Source organism: Nannospalax galili, unplaced genomic scaffold (assembly GCF_000622305.1).
Source record: "Nannospalax galili isolate Female #2095 unplaced genomic scaffold, S.galili_v1.0 scaffold39, whole genome shotgun sequence".
Classification (NCBI taxonomy): domain Eukaryota; kingdom Metazoa; phylum Chordata; class Mammalia; order Rodentia; family Spalacidae; genus Nannospalax; species Nannospalax galili.
The window spans coordinates 5,161,783-5,182,237 of record NW_008346683.1 but is presented as its reverse complement, the minus strand read 5'-3'; the positions used below and the strand labels follow the sequence as shown (position 1 = coordinate 5,182,237).

At 42.8% G+C, this 20,455-nt stretch overlaps 1 protein-coding gene across 1 annotated transcript in view; it reads left to right on the top strand.

Annotated features, from left to right (window-relative positions):
* Nucleotides 1-14,355, top strand: part of Polr3b (RNA polymerase III subunit B) — a 114,823-nt gene extending 100,468 nt beyond the window's left edge. The window contains exons 26-28 of the mRNA XM_008843125.3: nucleotides 3,546-3,659; nucleotides 7,100-7,273; nucleotides 13,098-14,355. Of these exons, the coding sequence (XP_008841347.1) occupies nucleotides 3,546-3,659; nucleotides 7,100-7,273; nucleotides 13,098-13,227 (418 nt within the window). The 3' untranslated portion in view covers nucleotides 13,228-14,355. The remainder of the gene's footprint in view (nucleotides 1-3,545; nucleotides 3,660-7,099; nucleotides 7,274-13,097) is intronic.
* Nucleotides 14,356-20,455: the final 6,100 nt, after the last annotated feature.

Genomic DNA, 20,455 nt, shown 5'->3' with positions numbered 1-20,455 from the left:
TGTACTGTTGACCATTTTAAAGAAAAGGAATGGTTTTGTCAGGATAGGAGTTAAGGACCCTTAAGAGATAATATTTTAATTTATAAAATTCCAGGACTGTACCATAAGCCTCAAGTAGTAAAACTTTACCTTTTTAAAGCTGGTATAAGAAAATCCAAATTTAAGAAACTGAGAGTTGAGGGAGACTGTTTATGATGGTAAGACTATAATTTTTAAAATGAATAAGATTTCATCTAACAAGTTATGGTTTTTCATGTTACTTTTTGGAACACATTGTGTGTAATGTAGTGGTTCCATAACAGTTGAATTTCCTTTGCATTTATATGATGGATACCAAATAATTAGTGCTTTGTCCCATAGCTTGGGGCCTAATATTTATGCTTGTTCAATAAAGTTCTGTTAAGCACCCAATATTTGCTAGACATTGAAAAGAATAACAGTAAATAAGCATGGCCCTTGGCCATAGAGCTGGCAGTTTAGATTTTATTAGACATGACAGAACAGCAGGTCTCACCTGCTCATTTCCTAACTACCAAAGGTGAGCAAGGTTTGGGGAGGAGGTTGTGGTGCTGAAGATTGAATCCAGGGCCTCATGCATGCTAACTTTGTCATTGAGCCTCACCCTCTGCCCAGTTCTGCCAGATTAAAACCACAACCCACTAGTGCCTCATTGTTCCCCATAGCATTCATCATTGTCAAACATACTGCATATTAATACTTAGTGATGCTGTGGTCTGTTTCCCCAGCAAGGACACAGCCTCCGTGAGACCAAGTTGATACGTTGTGCTTACTATTCTATTTATTGAACCTACCACAAGGCCTGGCACACAGCAAGCACTTTAGAAATGCTTGTCAGATGAAGAAATGCTGACAGATAAATCCAGGTAGAAAGAGTTCTCACCAAGTGAAGACAAAGGAAAAGTTAGAGACTGTGAGGTAACTGCAATACAAAGCTTGTGAAGGTTAGACCATTTGGAGAGTGTGGTACGGAGGAAAATACTCTTACCTTATGATTCCAAGAATGGATGAGGCAGCAGTCTCAGCCCCAAGTGAAGTTGGATGAGGAAAAGAACTAGGTCACCCAGGCAGAGTGAAGGATTTCCCTGTCATCTTTGAGAAACAGAAGTCCCTGCAATTATTATAAAAGATAAGAGTTTTTATTACACAGGGTTATAAAGGATCAAATTGGCTGCTTAAATTAATAATACCTTGTAGCAGATAAAACTCTGGGCCATGCTTGTGCTGTTCGGTCATAAGCCACTTGAACACGAGTAAAGCTCTGCTGAAGCAGGGGGACGCAGTGCCTAGTTGTAGTACTGCAAAGAATGCTCCAGCTGTGATGAGAGTGTCCCAAATCTGTATCTGCTTAAAACGTGGTATGCTTTTGTAAATGATCTGTCCAGGTTGTAACAATATGGATTTCCTTGGGTGTATAATTCTTAGAGAAAAATCTCATTTTAGCAAAAGGCTAATGGCCTGCTTCATTCAAATATGGTTCAGTTAAATAGATAAGGGTCCATCTCAAAAAAATTGTCATTGCTAAACCTATCGCCTTCATGTATACACAGAAATAATGTGACCAGAAAGTGTGAAAAACCATAGGACTCATTTGGTGCCGCTTCCTAAACATAACTGTACTGCAAGGTTAGGGTGAGCTACATGCTGGGTGCGGTAGATAGCTGCAGTCTGTTTCCTAGTCTGCACTGGGCTCCCACATAAAGTTTTCATTTCTTTACTGTTTATGTGTATGTGGAACTGGAGAAGAAGCATTGTAGCAGCTGTTCAGACTTTCACAGAGGACCTGCAAGTGCCTCCCCTTGCTTGCTCACATTCTTGTTTGTTCCTGATCATTGCTAGAAGCAGGAATTGCATATGGATTTACTCTGATGATGATGGGATGGTATTGAATGATAGAGTCCATAAATGCTTACCATGAGTAATGGTGTCACTGAGGACCACAGTCTTGTATTATGAGAACTGGGAAGACCCTTGACTGACCACCTTGATACACAATGAAGAAAACTCACTGCAGTGGCCATACAGTGGCTGTGATAGACTGGGACAAGAGCAGGGTCTCTCAAGGCCCTTGCCACTGTGCCTTCTGTCTACCATGATGTCCCACTGTGCTGAAGCTCACATAGTGGCTTAGTAACTGAGAAGCTTTTGCTCGTAATACTGATATGTTAGTGGATGGAGCAAGCAGGCCAAGGTTGTCTTTCTGCCCTGTCTGCACCTTCCTTTACTCTTCCCACTTGACAACATGCTTTGGCCAAAGGGAGCTTGGTTTTAGAGGGACCTGTGTGGCACGCTGATGGAGTACTGGATTTGAGTCCAGGCCACACCACTTAGGCCTGGACTAAGTTTAGCCCTTAGCTAACCTCTCTTCATTTTCAAAATGGGGGTGCATGCAGTGCTTCCGATCTGGCTAGTTGAATGGATTGATCAGCATCCTTTCCTTTGTGGAAGTACACTTGGAGGCAGTTAAAAGTTTTGAAGGCATCCATTCTCTTTGGCCATTTTTGCTTTTCTGTTACAGCACTTACATATTCATTCGCTGTTGAGAGTCTTACTATAGTTTTTCTAAAGATTTGTGGAATAAGTTACATAACAAACATTTATTGAGAGTTAGTTGTATGCCAGGCAGGACCATAGGTGCTAGAGCCACAAAGCGATCAGAGAACCGACTTCTTATAGAAATGGGCAGTAGACAAAGAGATGGCCAAAGGTGATGAGTGCCCTACAGGATCAGGTGGGGGAATCGCTCCTATAGATTAAAGGCAGAGGACACCTTTAGAAAAGATGGTCAGCAAGATGGTTGTGGTGGTTCACATCTAGCACTTAGGAACCTGAGGTAGGATGATTGTGAGTTGAGGCCACCTTGAGCTATATAGAAAGTCCCAGGCCAGCCTGGGCTGCATAGTAAGACCTTGTCTCAAAACAAAAAGGAAGAAAAAGTGATGAGGGAACATCTGCCTGAGAAATGTACTGGTGACAGAGCCCTGCAGATATCTAACAGAGGCACATTCTCAGCACATAGAACAGTCACAGAGGCCCTGAAGCAGGATGCATATTATGTTTGACCTTATGGGTGTGTTACAAATTTTGACAATATGGATTCTGAGTAGAGGAGAAACCACTGGGGATTTTAGAGCAGAAGAATGGCCTGTTCCGGTTTCCCGTTTAGAAGGAATTAGCTTGGTTTACATCTGACTATCTAGTGATGAGAGTGGCAGAAGGAAGATCAGTCAGAAAGTAGCTGCTGCCTGACGAGGCAGGTGGCTGTGAAGAAGGGGCCATCCTGCATACAGCCTCATGGCCTGTTCATAGTGTTATTTCTTTGTGAAACCATTAGCTTTTGATATAGCTGTGGTACTGTTATATTTTCAATCTGGCCTCTTCATTCACTGGAGACGGAAGATTATCACTACATTTGGTCAGAAACCTCTGCAAAAACAAGAACTTGCTGGTGGTGAGGCCTAACAAAGGCTGTCAGTGTCTTGTCATCCAGACTCAGCCTCTTGACCTAATGTTGGTCTTTCTTTCAGTGAGCCCTTAGAAGCATACATCTATTTTGGGCCTGTGTACTATCAGAAGCTGAAACACATGGTGCTGGATAAAATGCATGCCCGGGCCCGTGGACCACGAGCCGTCCTTACCAGGTAAGAGCTGACCACAAGGCCAAGCCATCTTGCTATCTCTCTATAAATAATAAACAGACTCAAAAGGTTTCTGTTTACTTAAGATATCAAAATTTGGGATATCCATAAAAATAGTCATGTATATATGATCAGCTGAAGAAAATAGCACCCAATTATTTCACAGACCCAAGAGCAAACCCACTGCTGGTCTTGCCAGGCAGGGGTTTCCTAATGCAGCCATTACTATGTGCAGTTTGTCAATGTGGCCCTATTCAAAAAGAGGTATATTTTAGAATGTATGTACATGTGTGCCCATATACCTACATATGCATGTATACCCATATGTATACAGAAAACATGCATACACATGCCTCATTTGGCAGTTCAGATCACACAATTGCACATACTGGGCTATATAGCAAGTATAAGGCATGCTTATTTGACTCAGGTCCAGGAAGTTAAGACTCATATGTGCCCATTCATACTCTGTTGGAAGCATGGCATCAGTGTAAATTTGCTGGAAGGGGAATTGTAGCCATAGCCCTCTGTACCTACAGGTTCAAACATGCAGATAAAAAATATTGGGGAAAAATTGCATTTCAGGATGACTAGATAACTCAGTGGGTAAGACTGCCTGCTGTCAAGCCTGATGACCTGAGTTCGATCCCTGATACCCATGTGATAGAAGGAGAGAACTCCCACAAAGTTGTGCATAACCTCCATATGTGCACTATGGCATGTGCCCACACACATTTTTTAGAAATTGCATCTCTGCCAAACATTTACAGACTTTTCTTTTTTTTTTTTTTTTTTTTTTTTTTTTTTTTTTTTTCTTGACGGGTAGACCAGGCTGGCCTTGAATGCACAGAGATCCGCCTGCCTCTGCCTCCCAAGTGCTGGGACTACAGGCTTGTGCCACCACGCCCAGCTACAGACTTTTTTTAGCATTAGTAAACAATGCAATATAGTAGCTATGTACATAGTCTTTACGCTGTATTAAGTACTACAAGTCACCCAGAAATGATTTAAAGGAAAATCATGAGCTACATAACATTTCTGTCAGTGATGGCAGTACATACAGTAGAGGTCCCATGAGAGTATAATGGAGGTGAAAAGTTCCAGTCACCAAGTGAAGTAACAGCCCTCAAAACACCATAGCATAAGGTATTATTCACCTGTTTGTGGTAATGCTAATGAAAACTAACCTACCCCACGTCAGTCATACAACAGTACAGTCATACAGTTCTATACAATACATAGTACTTGCCAGTAATAAACAGCTGTATTCCTGATTATGAGCTTACTAAACCTTTTATCATTTTAGAGTGTGCTGCAAAGCTTACTGCGAACAGTCTGCTGTGCTGTACTGGAAGCAGCCCCACACATTTCCTTTTTAGCATATTTCTTAATTACATCATCCTCTTGTGCTAAATTTAATCTTGTATTATTTTGTTCATCATAGCCTGAAGAGCACTAGTCTATACCTCGAATATGTATAAGTATGTTTAGTATACATATAGACATAGATACATAGTGTGTATGAATTCTCTCACACACACACTGCATATAGCTTAGGTGCATAGTGTGCTGTACCATCTAGGTTTGTATACTTGCTCAACAGAGAATTCACCTAGTGCTGCACTTCTCAGGCCTCACTCTCATTGTTAAGGAACATGTGACTAGAGAGGGGAATGTACATAAGTTATATGCAACTATTAACCCACTTTACATAATGAGCACTAATGGGTTTTTTAATTTTATTTTTAATTACATCTATATGTGTGTCAATAATGCAGTTTTGAGTATGTGCGTGCAGGTGCTGACAGAGGCCAGAAGAGGATGTTGGAGTCGCTAGAATGGAGTTACAAGTGTGATTGTTAGCTGCCCAGTGTGAGTGCTGGGAGCTGAACTTGGATCCTCTGCAAGGGCATTATACACTCTTAATTGCTGAGCCATCTCTCCAATCCTAGATTTTGTTTTATTTATTTATTTATTTATTTATTCTTAATATTTTATTTATTATTATTTTATGTGTATGAGTGTATCGCCTGCATGTGTGTAAGTGCACCCGTGTCGTGCAATGCTGCAGAGGTCAAAAAGAGGGCTTCAGATTCCCCTGGAACTGGAGTTAAGGATGGTTTGTAGCCACTATGTGGGTGCTGGGAATCAAACCCGGGTCCTCTGCCAGAGCAGTCAGTGCTCTTAACCACTGAGCCATCTCTCCAGCCCCCAGTTTTGTTATTTTAATATCCATGGGGGCACATATGGAGAGATGACTGTACTGTCACCTTCTTAGTGCTTATTCCAGTTAGAGAGCATAATCTAAGGCATTGGTTCTTAATCAGAGTGATTTTTGCCCCAGGGAATGTTTGATGACCTTTAGAGAAATTTTTGGTAGTAAAAACCTGGGGGAAAGAGCTAATGGCACATAATAGGTAGAGGCCAGAATGTTGCTAAAATTGTAAGAGGCCCAGGATGGCCCCACAACAAGGATTTAGACTGTCTAGGAACAATTGTCTATAATGAGGTATCACAGGTGGTTAAAATATAAGTATTAGAGTTTCCCACATGCAGATAACTACCTTCAACATGTTTAGAAGCCCCATGTGGAGGGAACTCCTGCCCATAGTGGGTCTGTCAGCAGATAACAATGTGTAAGGATTGTTCACTTATACAGTGATCCTTCAGTTTTTCATAGGTAGATTTTTCTTTCCAGTCTATCATTCGATTTTCCCACTGTAACATCCATCCATAACAGCAAAAGCAGTATTAACATTTCAGCAATGTGGGTGAGCACACCCTGTGTGCACCACATAGGCATCATGAGGCGTCCACTGAAGAAATGATAGGCAATGGAGCCCTTGGAGGGGCACCTGGAGACTCAGGCTTCTTCCATAGTCTCAAGTCTTTTTTTTTTTTTCCTGCCCTTAAAAAATAAAATACTGAGACATCTCTAAAAAATACTCAAAGACATTGTTCTTTGATTTGAAGACTATACTAGTTTAACAGCAGTGAACATGATAGAGTAATGCAAACACTAGCATTGGGCAGTTGTATGTATTAATATGTTGTTACCATATAATACTATATAATTATGCTTTTGTTTTGAGGTTTTGAAGGTTTTGGGGGTTTTGTTTTGTTTTTGTTTTTTTGAAACAAGGTCTCCCTGTACCCCTAGCCGACCTGGAATTCACTATATAGACCAGGCTGGCCTCGATGTCACAGAGATCCACCTGCCTCTGTCTCCCAAGTGCTGAGATTAAAGGCGTGCGCCACCACGCCCAGCTGCTGTATGTTTTTTAATAGTAACCACTAGTATCTTTTGAAGCTTTTGGAGCCGCTCAACGTTTCTATCTGATAAGTGGTTTGGCACCAGGTGAGCCTGCTCCAGAGCCATGTCTTGGTTGGCATGTGAAGCTCCTCTGTTTAATATATCTAATGTTTGATCTTTTATTTCAAAGGCAGCCCACTGAAGGGCGATCTCGTGACGGTGGCTTGCGTCTTGGAGAAATGGAACGTGATTGTTTAATCGGCTATGGAGCAAGTATGCTTTTGTTGGAGAGACTAATGATCTCAAGCGATGCCTTTGAGGTTGATGTCTGTGGGCAGTGTGGACTCCTGGGATATTCTGGCTGGTAAGTGGGTACCTTATGTCTGTCATGCCACATCCCTTGTCTCTTTTTTTGTTTCGTTTTTTGGAACAGGGCCTCACTATGTAGCCCTGGCTGGCCTTGAACACACAAAGATCCTTCTGCCTCTTGCCTCTGCTTCTGCCTCCCGAGTGCTGGGATTAAAGGCATATGCCATCACACCCAGCATCCCTTGCCTCTTAAATCAGAGCCCAAGGTCTGCCCTGCATACTCTGTGTTCTTGGCTTGTGATCATTAGTGTGCCATCTCCTACCCGTGCATTCCTGTGATTGGATATTTGCATGTACACCTTCTTTCAGTCTCGTGAATATTCTGTTGTCTACATTACTAGAGTTTAAGCCCCCAAGGACAGATTTTATTGTCATTTTAATATCATCTCAGTCCTAGCAGATGCAATGTTAGATGTTAAAATTACAACCATTTTTATTTATTTTATGTGTATGAGTGTATTGGCTGCATGTGTGTAAGTGCACCTGTGTTGTGCAATGCCTGTGGAGAAGGTGTCAGAGCCCCTGGAACTGGAGTTAAGGATGGTTTTTGGCCACCATGTGGGTGCTGATAATTGAACCCAGGTCCTCTGCAAGAGTAGCCAGTGCTCTTAACTGCTGAGCCATTTCTCCAGCCCCAGAATTACAATGTTTGTAGAAACTAGAGGAAATTGTATCAAGACCCCTTATTGGTAATTTCAGACTCCCACAGCCAAATATATTGCCCCATATTCTTACAGTACCTGCTATCAGAGCTAGGACCGAGACCTGCTGTGCACTGTACTTGCCCACAGCCAGCTGCTTACGCTTGGTCTGCATACTTTGTGACGGCTAAAACCATGTCTGCGTCAGTTACTGATTCAGCGAAGCATCAAATGCAGCTCTGGTCTAGAAATAGAGTAGTGCAGAAGACTAACCTTCTAAGTTCATGCCCACTGCACTCTGTGTCATGGACCCCCACTTCTCCAGCCTAGGACCTGGTGGGTGCTTCATTAAAAACATAATTGCTAAATGATCCCATGTATTTGTGGAATTGCCAATAAGTTCATTATGCAATTTAAAAGGTTTATAATTTCCATGTAAAGTCTGCCACATAAAGGCAGTCTTAATGGATGTTGCTTGCTGGGTTTTGTCTGTGTTGTATGGTTGCAGCACCTTCTTATTTGTGATGACTTCATTCTACCATCAAGAAATAAAAGATTCACTTAGGGTTAGTCATGATTGGGAACTCTCAAATCCCACTGTAGCTGGCAGAGCCTGTAGTTCCCAGCTTCTACTCATTCTTCTGTCAGAAGCAAGGTCTCACAGGGTCTAAAGTAAGAGGTGGAGAACGGCCACAACACCCTCAGCAGCCCTTACAGCTCTGCCCGTAGTCCCTCTTCCTTGGGTAGGAGCCCTCCTGAGAGGATAGTGTGAGGCCCAGTGCTTATTCATTGCTGAGTTTGAGAATGCTGGCCCTCCTTTTCCCCAGAGTCTCTGTGTTGTGACCTTCATCCCCAGCCTTTTTTCAAACTGTCTCAACCTCCTGCCTTCATAAGCTGCCACTTTTTTGATTGAGTAAAGCAAATCAAGAATCAGAACAAGTTGGTTGGGTCGGGGAGATGTCTCAGCAGGTAAAAGTGCTTGCTAGCCTGGTAACCTGATTTCAGTCCCCAGGACCACATAGTGGAAGGAGAGAACAGAATCCCCCAAGTTGTCCTCTGACTTCCACACATGTTTGTGGCATGAGTGTGTCCACATACATACACAGGCACCCACAGTTACATACTTGTATAAAAGAAATAAATGTTTACAAAGAACAACGGGCCTTCTTAGAACAGTGCATACCTTGTTAGTTCGATCACGAACCTTTTAGAGGATTATTTTATGCTTGTGGTGTGAAGAAGTGAGTCCTGTTTGTGAAGAGATCATTCAATTAGACAGTGATGAAAGAGGTGGCCACTCTCAGTTCATTCTTTCCATCAGATTGCAAAGATGAGCACATTCTCCTGAGAATAAGCCTAGCCCTTTTTTACATCGGTGAGATGGGGGTTTGTTTCAGTCCAAGATGTCCATTCGTCTTTTGAAATGCATATTAAGCCTGCGCTTCATCGTGTGAGCTGCATAGGGTGATGCCTGGAACCTACTTCCTTTGGGCTTAAACCTTCCAATCTGGCACAAAGACTTCTAAGGAATTGTTTAGAAAGCATGGAATGGAAAAGTTATTTCATTAAAAACAGGAGCCATGAAATGCCAAGAAGAGTTTCAGTTTTTTCTTCTGCCTTGTAGCTCTCCCCTCAAAAGAACAAGGAAACAGTAAACCTAGTTCACTTGGGCCCTTGGAAAACCCGCCTTCTCCAATGCTGGATACTCAGGGACACCTGACAGAAACAGGAAGACCTGTCCACACCCATACATCTGTTGAATCTCTGCCTTCTTTCCTGCCTCATTCCTGTCTGTGTCTAGATCATGTGATGGCAATCCCAGGTCTTGATGCTTAAGTGTTCAGTGTGTGGTATATGTGAAATCCATTGAAAGGACTTGATCAGGTTATGTTTTGAGGGTCTTTACTGTAACTAAACAGACCTTAGTACACTATATGTCTGATTTGAGCAGTCTATTTATATCCCTGTGCCAACAGAAAAAAATCCTAACCCATTGTGTAGTCTAACTGCCTCCTGTGTGTTGCTGTCTGGCTGAACAGCATAATGATGCTGTCATTTTCCCATCATTACCTGATCTTGTGTTCCCAGCCGGGTGGGAGGGAGCAAGCACCAGCTAGTTGGAGGAACTCGCCCTTTAATGAGCCACACAACGGAGGCTGAGTAATTAGAGCAGTTCAGTACCTCAGAGGGCCTTTGTGGGTGATTTGCACATTAGTAAGGCATTGCTATGAGAGGTTACAGCAAGACTGTTGTTCCACAGCAGACATGCAGGGCAGAAGTCACCAAAGAGAGCCCCTATTAAAATAATTAGCTCATAGAGGATACTGCCTGGGCAGCCACTTCCTATGTGATGCCACGGCCTTCTCTTGCTGCCTGTGTCCTAGAAATTGGTTTATTTCATTGTTTGGGGAGCCAGGTTTCTACCTTTGCAGATTGTTCAGTCACAGAGTAAATTAATTTACATACATACTACATTGGAACATTTTAATTGATGAAGTATTTAATGATAGAGATTAGTGGGTTATCCAGATTATGAATCGGCACATGTGGAAATTTTAACTAGATTAGCTTAGATTGGAGTCATTGTAATATACTAGATAGGAAAACTAGCGAGAAGTTACCCTAGTTCAGTCTATTTCCCCCAACTTAATAAAAACAAACAATGAGGTGCTGGAGAGATAGCTCAGTGGTTAAGAGCACTGGCTGCTCTTGCAGAGGAACTAGGTTCAGTTCCCAGCACCCACATGGTGGCTAACAACCATCCCCAATTCCAGTTCCAGGGGATCTGACACCCTCTTCTGACCTCCTCAGGTATTGCGTGACATGGGGGCACTTAAACATAAAATTAAAATAATAAATATTTTTTAAAAAGCAAAGTATGAGTATGATTCCTGAATAAATTAGATCCACCAGGCACATTAGAAAGTCTTAATTCTAATGCATTAACAAGGTCTTTGGGTTAGTTGTGGTGGAGTGTGCTTGCTGTTCCAGGTCAGCCAGGGCTGCTATATAATGAGAGCTTATCTTTTTATAAAAAGATTTTGGGAAATTATTAAGAAATCTCACGTTGCTAAAGTTGTATCATTAGTTCCTGTCACCCCTGCCCCCATGAGGGCTCCCTTCTTCCTGACGCCTCAGTTAAGAAATTCTGCCTCTGTAGTTACCACCATCATCTATAAAGTCTCAGCCTCAGTGTTCAGTTTTTCTTCTAAAATTAAAAAAGGAAAAAAGAAAGTAGGGCAGGTGCATGATACATGCCTGTGTGCTGAGCACTCAGTATACAGACAGGATGATCACTGCAAGTTTGAGGCCAGCCTGATCTATATGGTAAGTTCAAGGACAGGTGGGCTACATAGCAAGTCCCAGTCTCAGATAAGTAAATAATAAAACACACGCAACAAAAAACAACTAAATTTCGCTGTATGTAGAAATGGTCCCTGCTCAAGGTTACAAGGGAGAGGCCCAGTGATTCGTGCCATCCAGACAACTGCTGTTAGCATTCGAGTGATTCTGCCCTTGGCTCATCATGCATTGCCTGTAAGCTGTGATTTGCACTTACTCTTTAAGTCATAAACCATTTTAAGATTCTGATAATAGTAGAAGATGCAAGTACTTGTTTTTTTTTAAAAAAAAAAAAAAAAAACAGAACAAAACAAAAAACAAAACAGGATCTCATACAGCCTAGGCTGGCCTTGAACTCATGATCCTCTTTCCCCTGCCCCTCAAATTCTGGGATTACCACCACATCCAGCCAAATACATACTTTTTTCCTTATAATTAAAAATTTTTTTAATTTATTTTTATTCTATGTGTATGAGTGTATTGCCTGGTGTAAGTGCACCCATATTGTATAATACCCATGGAGATCAGGAGAGTGTCAGAGCCCCTGGAACTGGAGTTCGAACACTTGTTAGCTACCATGTGGGTGCTAGGAATCAGACTCAGGTCCTCTGCAAGAGCAGTCAGTGCTCTTAACCTCCAAGCCATCTCTCCAGCTCCTCATAATTTTTTTACAACTATTTATAGTTGTGTGTGTATTTATGAATGCACACATGCCACAAGGCACTTTTGGAGGTCAGAGGACAACTTGCTGGAATTGGTTCTTTCCTTCCACCATGTTGAACTTTGGGATCAAACTGAGGTCATCAAGGCTTGGCAGTAAACACCATTACCCACTAGGTCATCCTGGAAACACTTTACGTTTTTTTAAAGTCTTTTGAAACTTTAGATGTGATTTAGGAGGCTTAGAAATCCATCTGAGGGTCCCTAGGGTACCATGTTGTTGATCTGTTTTTTTCACTCCATAGTGTGTCTTGGACGCCTCACGTTTCGGTGTTACAATGTAGCGCACTGCTACATTGAATAGCTCTTCTGTAGAAATGTCCTAGAATCAGAACCATCTGCCTAGCAGGCATTCGAGGAATCTCCTGCTTTGTGATATTGTTAATGTCATCGTTGTGAGCAGTCTTATGAGGTCTTACTTTGCTGTGAAACCTGGAAGAGTAATTTACTTTCTCCTCAGGGTACCTTCTGTTGTCATGGACTAGGAGTATGGCCAGTTTGTGGCCCTTCTGGAAGGAAGAGGGAAAAACATCTGCTGTAGAGGGGTGGGCAGGCATGTTGGTTTGATCATAGGGTGTTGTAGGGTCCAGTGGGATATGTGTATACCCAACACTTCTCAGTGGTTTGCAGGGGACAGCGTGCTATAAATGCAGTACTACCAGGTAGGCAGGCCTGAGGGCACTGGAGGAGCACCTAAGGTCTGTGGCAGAAACCATTCTCTGTATTGAGCATATTGCATATAATAATATAGTAATGCTCTGGAATAGATGGGAGTTGATTGAGTCAGTTCAGAACTTCCAACAATGAGAAATCTGACTAAATTTCTAATGGTTCAGATTTCTGGGATTCTTTCAAAACAGTATATAAGCAAATGTTTTCTATTCTAAAGAGGAAGGTCTAGAAACATGGTAGCTAACTGATTCAAGCTGCAGTTTTAAAACTGTAGGGAGCAGTTGTTTCATTTTTTCCTTTGCTTCCTCGGGTGCTCCTTCAGCTTTCTGAGTACCATCTGACAGTGTGACTGAATGTGGAGTAGGAACTTCATGCAGCACAGCCTGACTCCTGTGTGAAGGCCTTTGTTTCTGCCCTTCTGACACATGCTGACTTGGGTTTCAGGTGCCACTACTGCAAGTCGTCGTGCCATGTGTCTTCCCTCCGCATCCCCTATGCCTGCAAGCTGCTCTTCCAGGAACTGCAGTCTATGAATATTATCCCCAGGTTGAAACTTTCCAAGTACAACGAGTAAGGATGGATGGTGGTTTCTAGACAGCAGTCTGCCAGCGGCTCATCGGAAAGCAGGACTGCGAATACTTTCCGTGGTCATTTTGCCCCAGGAAGCAAAGCTGACAGAGAAGCTTCTCATGTTCTAGAGACTGAGTATCCAGCCTGGAGCAGCCTCGAGCCATGGGAGATGCTGCAGGGCGGTCTGCGGCCCAGCTGGACGGGAGCCAAAGAGAATTCGAACTTTTGTTGATACGGTTTTATTTTGGGTTTTTTGTTTTTGTTTTTAGTTCATCTCACTCTGTAGCCTTGAAGTTACAGCAGCCCTCCTGCCTCAGCCTCCCATGTCCTGGGATTACAGGAGTGAGCCACCACATCTGACTTATATAAGTTCTTATATCTCATTAGAAAGACCTCCCTCCTTAAAAATTCCCATGATATCTTCTAACAGAACTCTGGGTTCTCGTCAGACATGGAAGAGGTAAAGAATTGTTGAACTGCAGCTTCGGCAACGGCTCAGTTGGTAAAGTGCCTGCCACACAAACATGAGGACATAAGTTCAGATCTCCAGAACCCACATGAAAACTGGACATGGTCCCCGGCACCCATGTAAAAGCCTGGCTCAACAGAACATATCTGTAACCCCAGCACTGGGGGGAGGGGGCAGGGTGGTATGGAGCAGAGAGGTGGATCCCTGGAGCTCATTCACCAGCCAGTCTAGCCAATCAGTGAGCTCCAGTTTCAGTGTGAAACCCTTTCTCAAAAAATAAGGTGGAAAGTGATAAAGGAAATCATGCTGTCAACCTCTAGTGCTCATATTGCTGCACATATGTACACATACGTAGATACGCAAAGAATTGCTTGGATTTGCTGGGATATCCTATGCTGGAGTGGATAGAGAGGAGGCTGTGCCACTCAGAAGGTAGCTGATGAAATGCTGGCTTCTCATCTGTCACTCAGAAGGGCACATTTTCCGTACAGTTGCATCTTACATACCCAAACTTCGTGATTTTAATCTTGGTGAAATAAGATGTAAGTAGTCCTACCTGTTAAGATTGTCTTTTCTTATCAAATAAATTGCAACTCTTTTGAATTCCCAAAATCATACCATGAGATATTTAACACCCAAATATAACTCCATAGATACTTGTCACTTCCTGTCCCTTGCATTCTTACCAGGATGTTACTTATCCATTTTCTTTTTCAGTCTGACAGTTCTCCTTACCCATTTAAAAAATTTATTTGTATTTTATGTATACCTATGGTGTACAATACCCATGGAGCCAGAAGAGGGCATCTGATGCTGTGGGACTGGAGTTATGGCTGGATGTGAACTTACATGTGGGTGCTGGAAATCAAACCCAGATCCTCTGCAAGAATAGCCAGTACTTTTAACTGCTGAGCCATCTCTTCAGCCCATTCCTTCCCCATTTTTAATTTATTCTTAACTGGTGTGTCCTGAAGCCAGACAGATATTGTATAAAGGGTTATTTATAATAAAGAGTCTAGGAGATGTTGAGTCATGGTCCCAGGTCATGTTCCCAGCATGTCACCCTGGAAAAGTTCCACAGAATATTAGCAAATGCTGCACATTGACAGAAATCAAGCTCCCGTGTGAAAACGAGGCAGAGGAGCTGGGTTTGACCAAGGTAAATGTGGCTGGGGCTTTTCAAACTTCTAGTTACCCCCAGCTGATGCACATATTCCAGGAGGCCAGACTAGTCACTGGCTTGAGGACTTGGCCTTGCTTCATTTTCTTTGCAATGAAGATGTGGAATTCTGAACAACTGCACAGTCTCAGCAGAACTCGGGCTGCTCTACAGGTGTGCAGGCCTTTGATCCTGGCTTCAGGACCTCCATGGGTATTGTGAAGGCAGGGAAGTTGGGGTACCCACATCTTTACTGTCCCATTGGTCATTCCTTGGTCTTACCATATTCTCAAGATCAATGGCCCCTCATGATGCTGTACTGAGTTGTACATATGGTCATGCTGTACACTGTGGCTGTCAAGGGGTGATCTTGACTAGCTCATGTTCTTTGGCTACTTAACCTACCATCTCCATTAAAGGTGTGATTTCCCTGCAGTATGGGGCCCATCACATCATTGAATACTCAGGGTCCTTTGGAAGGAGGTAGGTGGTGTGTGGTTACTGGCACACAGACATCTTACTAGTCATTCAGTACAGTACACTGTACTGAGGACAGAAAGAGCAGGGTGTGCTTCTGCCTGAAGGAGCACAGAATCCAGGAGGCCAAGCTACATCTGCTGTTGCCAGTCTTCAGGAGGAATGACTAAGAAACACCTTAAGAAGTACTCAACATCCTTAGTAATTAGGGAAATTCAAATCAAAACTATTTTAAGCCCCAGTCAGAATGGCTAAGATCTAGAGAACAAATGACACCAAATGCTGGTAAAGATACAGGGAAAGAAGAACCCTCATTCACTGCTGGTGGGATTGCCAACTGGTACAGCCACTTTGGAAATCATTGTGGAGAACTCTTTAAATACTGACCTATGGTCAGGACTACGGTTAGCCTCATCAGAGCTGCAGGAGCACCTGATTAGTCTCCTGTTACAGCTGAAGAAACTGAGGCAGAGAGTAGGCCAAGACTCCTTGGTACCACACCAAAAGGGGATGGCAAGGCTCTGAAACCTTTTTCTTTGGGGCACTGTTTAGGGTTTTTTTTTTCATAAAATATATTGTAATCATATATAGATCCCTTCTCATATCTGTACCCCCTTACCCTCTCAAATTTCCTGTACTGTAATATTTTATATATAATATACACATATATACACACATGCCTATATATAGGCATAGATAAACAGAGATAAATACATATGTGCCTATAGGCTCAGGTTTGTGTCCCCAGATGCTCTTCAGTGTGGGTTCATTTACTGGAGTCCGATTAACCTACCAAGAGTCTCACTCTTGAAAGAAATTCTCTCCCTCCCAGCAGCAATCAATTACCAGTAGTTCCTCAGGAAGGTTTGTCTGGTTGGAGCTTAAGTGGAACTTGTGCGTGCTGTAACCATTGCTGTGAGTTCATATAGGTAACTGCCCAGCTGTCTGGAAAACTGTTTCTTTGTGGTCACCCACCACCTCTGGCTTGTACAATCTTTCTGCCCCCTTTTCTACAATGACCTCTGAGCCTCGGGAGGCAGAAGTTCTATGGAGGTGACCTTTTCGGGAATGGGCAGTCTGCAGCCTCATATTCTCTGCACTTTGGCCGGTTGTGGTTCTCGGTGCTAATCACCATCTGCTGGATAATGAGGCTTCTCTGCTGAGAGTTGAGTGATGCATTGATCAACATAGGTCTGGGAAAGCACCCAGATCTGGGGGTTCACAAGGGTCCTAACAGAACAGAGATGGCAGGCCCAAGGAGATGTGTGGGGAAGGGAGTGTACCAAGGTGAGTCTGGGAAAGTTCCCAGGAGCGTCCTAGGAGTCCTCTGTTTGGTTTATCCATGATTCTAGTTTTCAGCCACCAAAAGTGATTCTTTTTTTAAAATGCAGATGCTACTGAGTGATTGTATTTTCTATAGTTTAACAGTTTTTGGCAATTCTGATCATTTTTGATCTGGCCCCCCTGCCAGATTTCACACATTCTGTCATGTGTGTTAAGGCCTATCTAGTCAAGTTTATGTCCCCAAATGTCCCTCAGTATGAGCCCATCCCCTGGAGCCTGGTCAACCTATCTAGCATCACTCCCTTAAAGAAGAACAACTCTCCCTCACCCAGCAGTGCTCAGTTGCCAATTGTTCTTCAGCTAAGGTTGGACTTCTTACCCATTTCCCCACTTCTATGTTGGGCTTTTTTTCTGATTTGAGTTTGCATGGGACTTGTGCATGCTGTCACCATTGTTGTAAGTTCATATGAACAAGTTCATAGCCACCTGGAGAACTGCTTCCTTGTAGTTATCCACCACCTCTTTCTCTTTCAGTCTTTCCACCCCCTCTTCTGATCCCTAGGCGTCCGAATTTTAATTTAGGAGTCTATCCAGGGACATGCACTCTGCAGTCTCTTATTCTCTGCATTTTGGCCAGTTGAGGCTTTTTGTGCATCAGTTGCATGACGAAGCTTTGCTGGTGAGAGTTGAGAAGTGCATTAATATTCTCTCTGTCTCCTGTTCCACTACGTTCCCTGAGCCTTAAGAGTAGAGGTTCCATTGTAAATGTGAAATGTGTCACTTAGAGTTGGGCATTTCACAGATACTTCTCTGAATTTGACCAGTTGGGAACTCTGTAATAGTCTCCATCTATTGTAAAAAGAAGCTTCTTTGATGAGCAGTGAGAAGTATACTTGTCTGTAAATATAAGGATACATATGCAGCATACAGTAAGAAATTATGTTTGTCTAGGGACGTGACAGATTTTGGGTTTTCTCTAGGAACTATGACCTATCCAGCTATGTGTATTTGGCTATACTTACTGTACCACACATGAGTTCCCTTCAATTGAACAAACCCTAAGTCCAGTTACATAGGACTGGACATATGTTACATATATATTGCCCCCAAGATAGAAGCCCTAAGTCCAGTTACATAGGACTTATGTATTGCCCCTAAGATAGAAGTGGCCCTCTAAGTCCACACATAGGACTGGACATATGTTACATATGTATTGCCCCCAAGATAGAAGCCCTAAGTCCAGTTTCATAGGACTTATGTATTGCCCCCAAGATAGAAGTGCCAGTACTGCACCAACAAAGAGAGTTTCCTGTGCTGGTCATTGTTGTGGTTCTTAGGCTTTACATCTGGGTTGGACCATTCATTGGTTTTCTCCCTTAGCAGCTTGCATAGTATCTTCTGATACCATGAGAGCCAGTCTTCAGGAGGAATGACTAAGAAACACCTTAAGAAGTACTCAACATCCTTAGTAATTAGGGAAATTCAAATCAAAACTATTTTAAGCCCCAGTCAGAATGGCTAAGATCTAGAGAACAAATGACACCAAATGCTGGTAAAGATACAGGGAAAGAAGAACCCTCATTCACTGCTGGTGGGATTACCAACTGGTACAGCCACTTTGGAAATCATTGTGGAGAACTCTTTAAATACTAAAAATAAATCACAGCTCTCATGGAGAGACAGCTTGGCAGTTAAGAGCACTGGCTGCTCTTGCCAAAGACCTGGGTTCAAATTTGAGTACCCACTTGGTAGCTAACAACTGTCCATAACTCCAGTTCTAGGGGATCCAATGCCTCTTCTGTCCTCCATGGATGCTGCACGACACATACATACACGCAGGTGCACTTACATACACGCAGGCATAACACTCATTGTATTAGTTACTTTTTTGTTTCTGTGATAGAAACACCATGACCAAGGGAACTATAAAAGGAAGAGTTTATTTAGCTTATGGTTCCAAAGGGACAAGAGTCCATCATGGTGGGGGAGGCATGGCAGCAGAGGTGACTTGAGTAGGAGCAGAAATTAAGCACATCTTCAAGCAGGCACAGGAAGCAGAGAGTGACTCAAGATCCAGCAAGACTTAAGAACTCTATGCTTGCCCCCAGTGATGTGCTTCCTCCAACATGGCCATACCTTCTAAGACCTCCCAAAACATTGCCACCAACTGGGGACAAAATGTTCAACTATTTGGAGCCTATGGGGGACATTTTCATTCAAATCACCACACTCATAAATCCCCCCCCCAAAAAAAACACCCAAAACAAAAAACTAAAAATACACCTATCATACGATCCTGTTATACCACTCCTTGGCATGTACCGAAAAAACTCATCCTACTGTAGAAATACTTGTACATGTTTGTTGCTGCTCTTTCCACAATAGCTTAGAAATGGAAACAATCTAAATGTTTCTCAGCTGACAAATGGGTAATGAAAATGTGGTACATTTACACAGTGGAGTTCTCGGTGGTAAAGAAAGATGAAATTTGCAGGTAGATGGGCAGAATTAGAAACCGTTATACTAAGGGCTAGAGAGATGGCTCAGTGGTTAAGAGCACAGGATGTTCTTGCAGAAGACCTGGGTTCGAATCCCAGCACCCCCATTGTAGCTAACAACCATCCATAACTCCAGTTCCAGGGAACCTGATGCCCTCTTCTGGCCTCCGTGGGTGTTGCACAGCATGGGTGCAACTTACATACAGGCATAACACTCATGCACATGAAATAAAAAGTTTTAAAGAGTTTTTTTTAAAAAAACTGTTACACTAAGTGAAGTAACAGACTCATAAAAACAAGCAACCTATGTTCTCCCTCATTTGTGGATCTTAGCTCCAAATCCTTACATATGACTGTATATCCTGCTGTAACCACAGGAGTCAGGAAAGTGGAGAGGAACCATGGGGGTAAAGGGAGAGAAAGCCTGAGAGAAGGGGATAGTAGGAAACAGATGTTATCAAGGGGAAAATGGGGGTACTTGAACTGGGGAGGGAGGAGGGAAGATTATATGGGGGAGAGAGAGGTGAGATAAATAATGCTTGGGTGGTGTGAAGAACCAGGGGAATGTGTTATTTCAAAAGCCTACAGAAAAATACACATATATATGAGTATATGTACACATGTACATGTGTATGTGTATATAAAATAAATATAGACATGTGTGATGGCTAATCCGGGAGTCAGCTTGACTGGATCTGCAATTAACTGAAATGAGAGAAATCTTAACTGGATCATCTGAAGCTGGACGACACACCCTAAATGTGGGTGTTACCTTCTGATGGCAGCCATATAAAAGGAACTGTGACCTGGGAGATGTAAGCTAAATAAACTCTTTCCTCCCCGTGTTGGTATTGGTCAGAGTATTTTGTCACAGTAATGGAGAAATAAACTAGGACAACATGTATTTATAAAATCCACATATGAGTGTGTGTGTGTATATATATATACATACATGTGTATAGCTGAAGGCTAACAACAAGGAACACTGTCAGGAGAGACCTCTCTTCAAGTTTCAACCGTTAGGGTGGTCCAAGAGACTCCCAAAATAACACGAGCTATTGCCACAGCTCTTGATTGCCTCCCAGAACTTGAAGGTAAGACCCTATTGCGGAAGACAGGACATAATTTGGACACAGGTCTTGGTGCAGTGGAGCTGGAACTGATACTGGGCCCAATTTGAAACACTCATAAGAGAAAAGTTGTGGGTTGTTTCAAAAGCTAGCAGTGACCAGTTGAATAGCTATTTGTGTATGAGAAGTACTTCAGTAAAATGGCAGCAAGGCCTGGGGCTGTAGCTCAGGTAGAGCACTTGCCTAGCACCCTAGTTCCAGCCCCAAGCACTTTA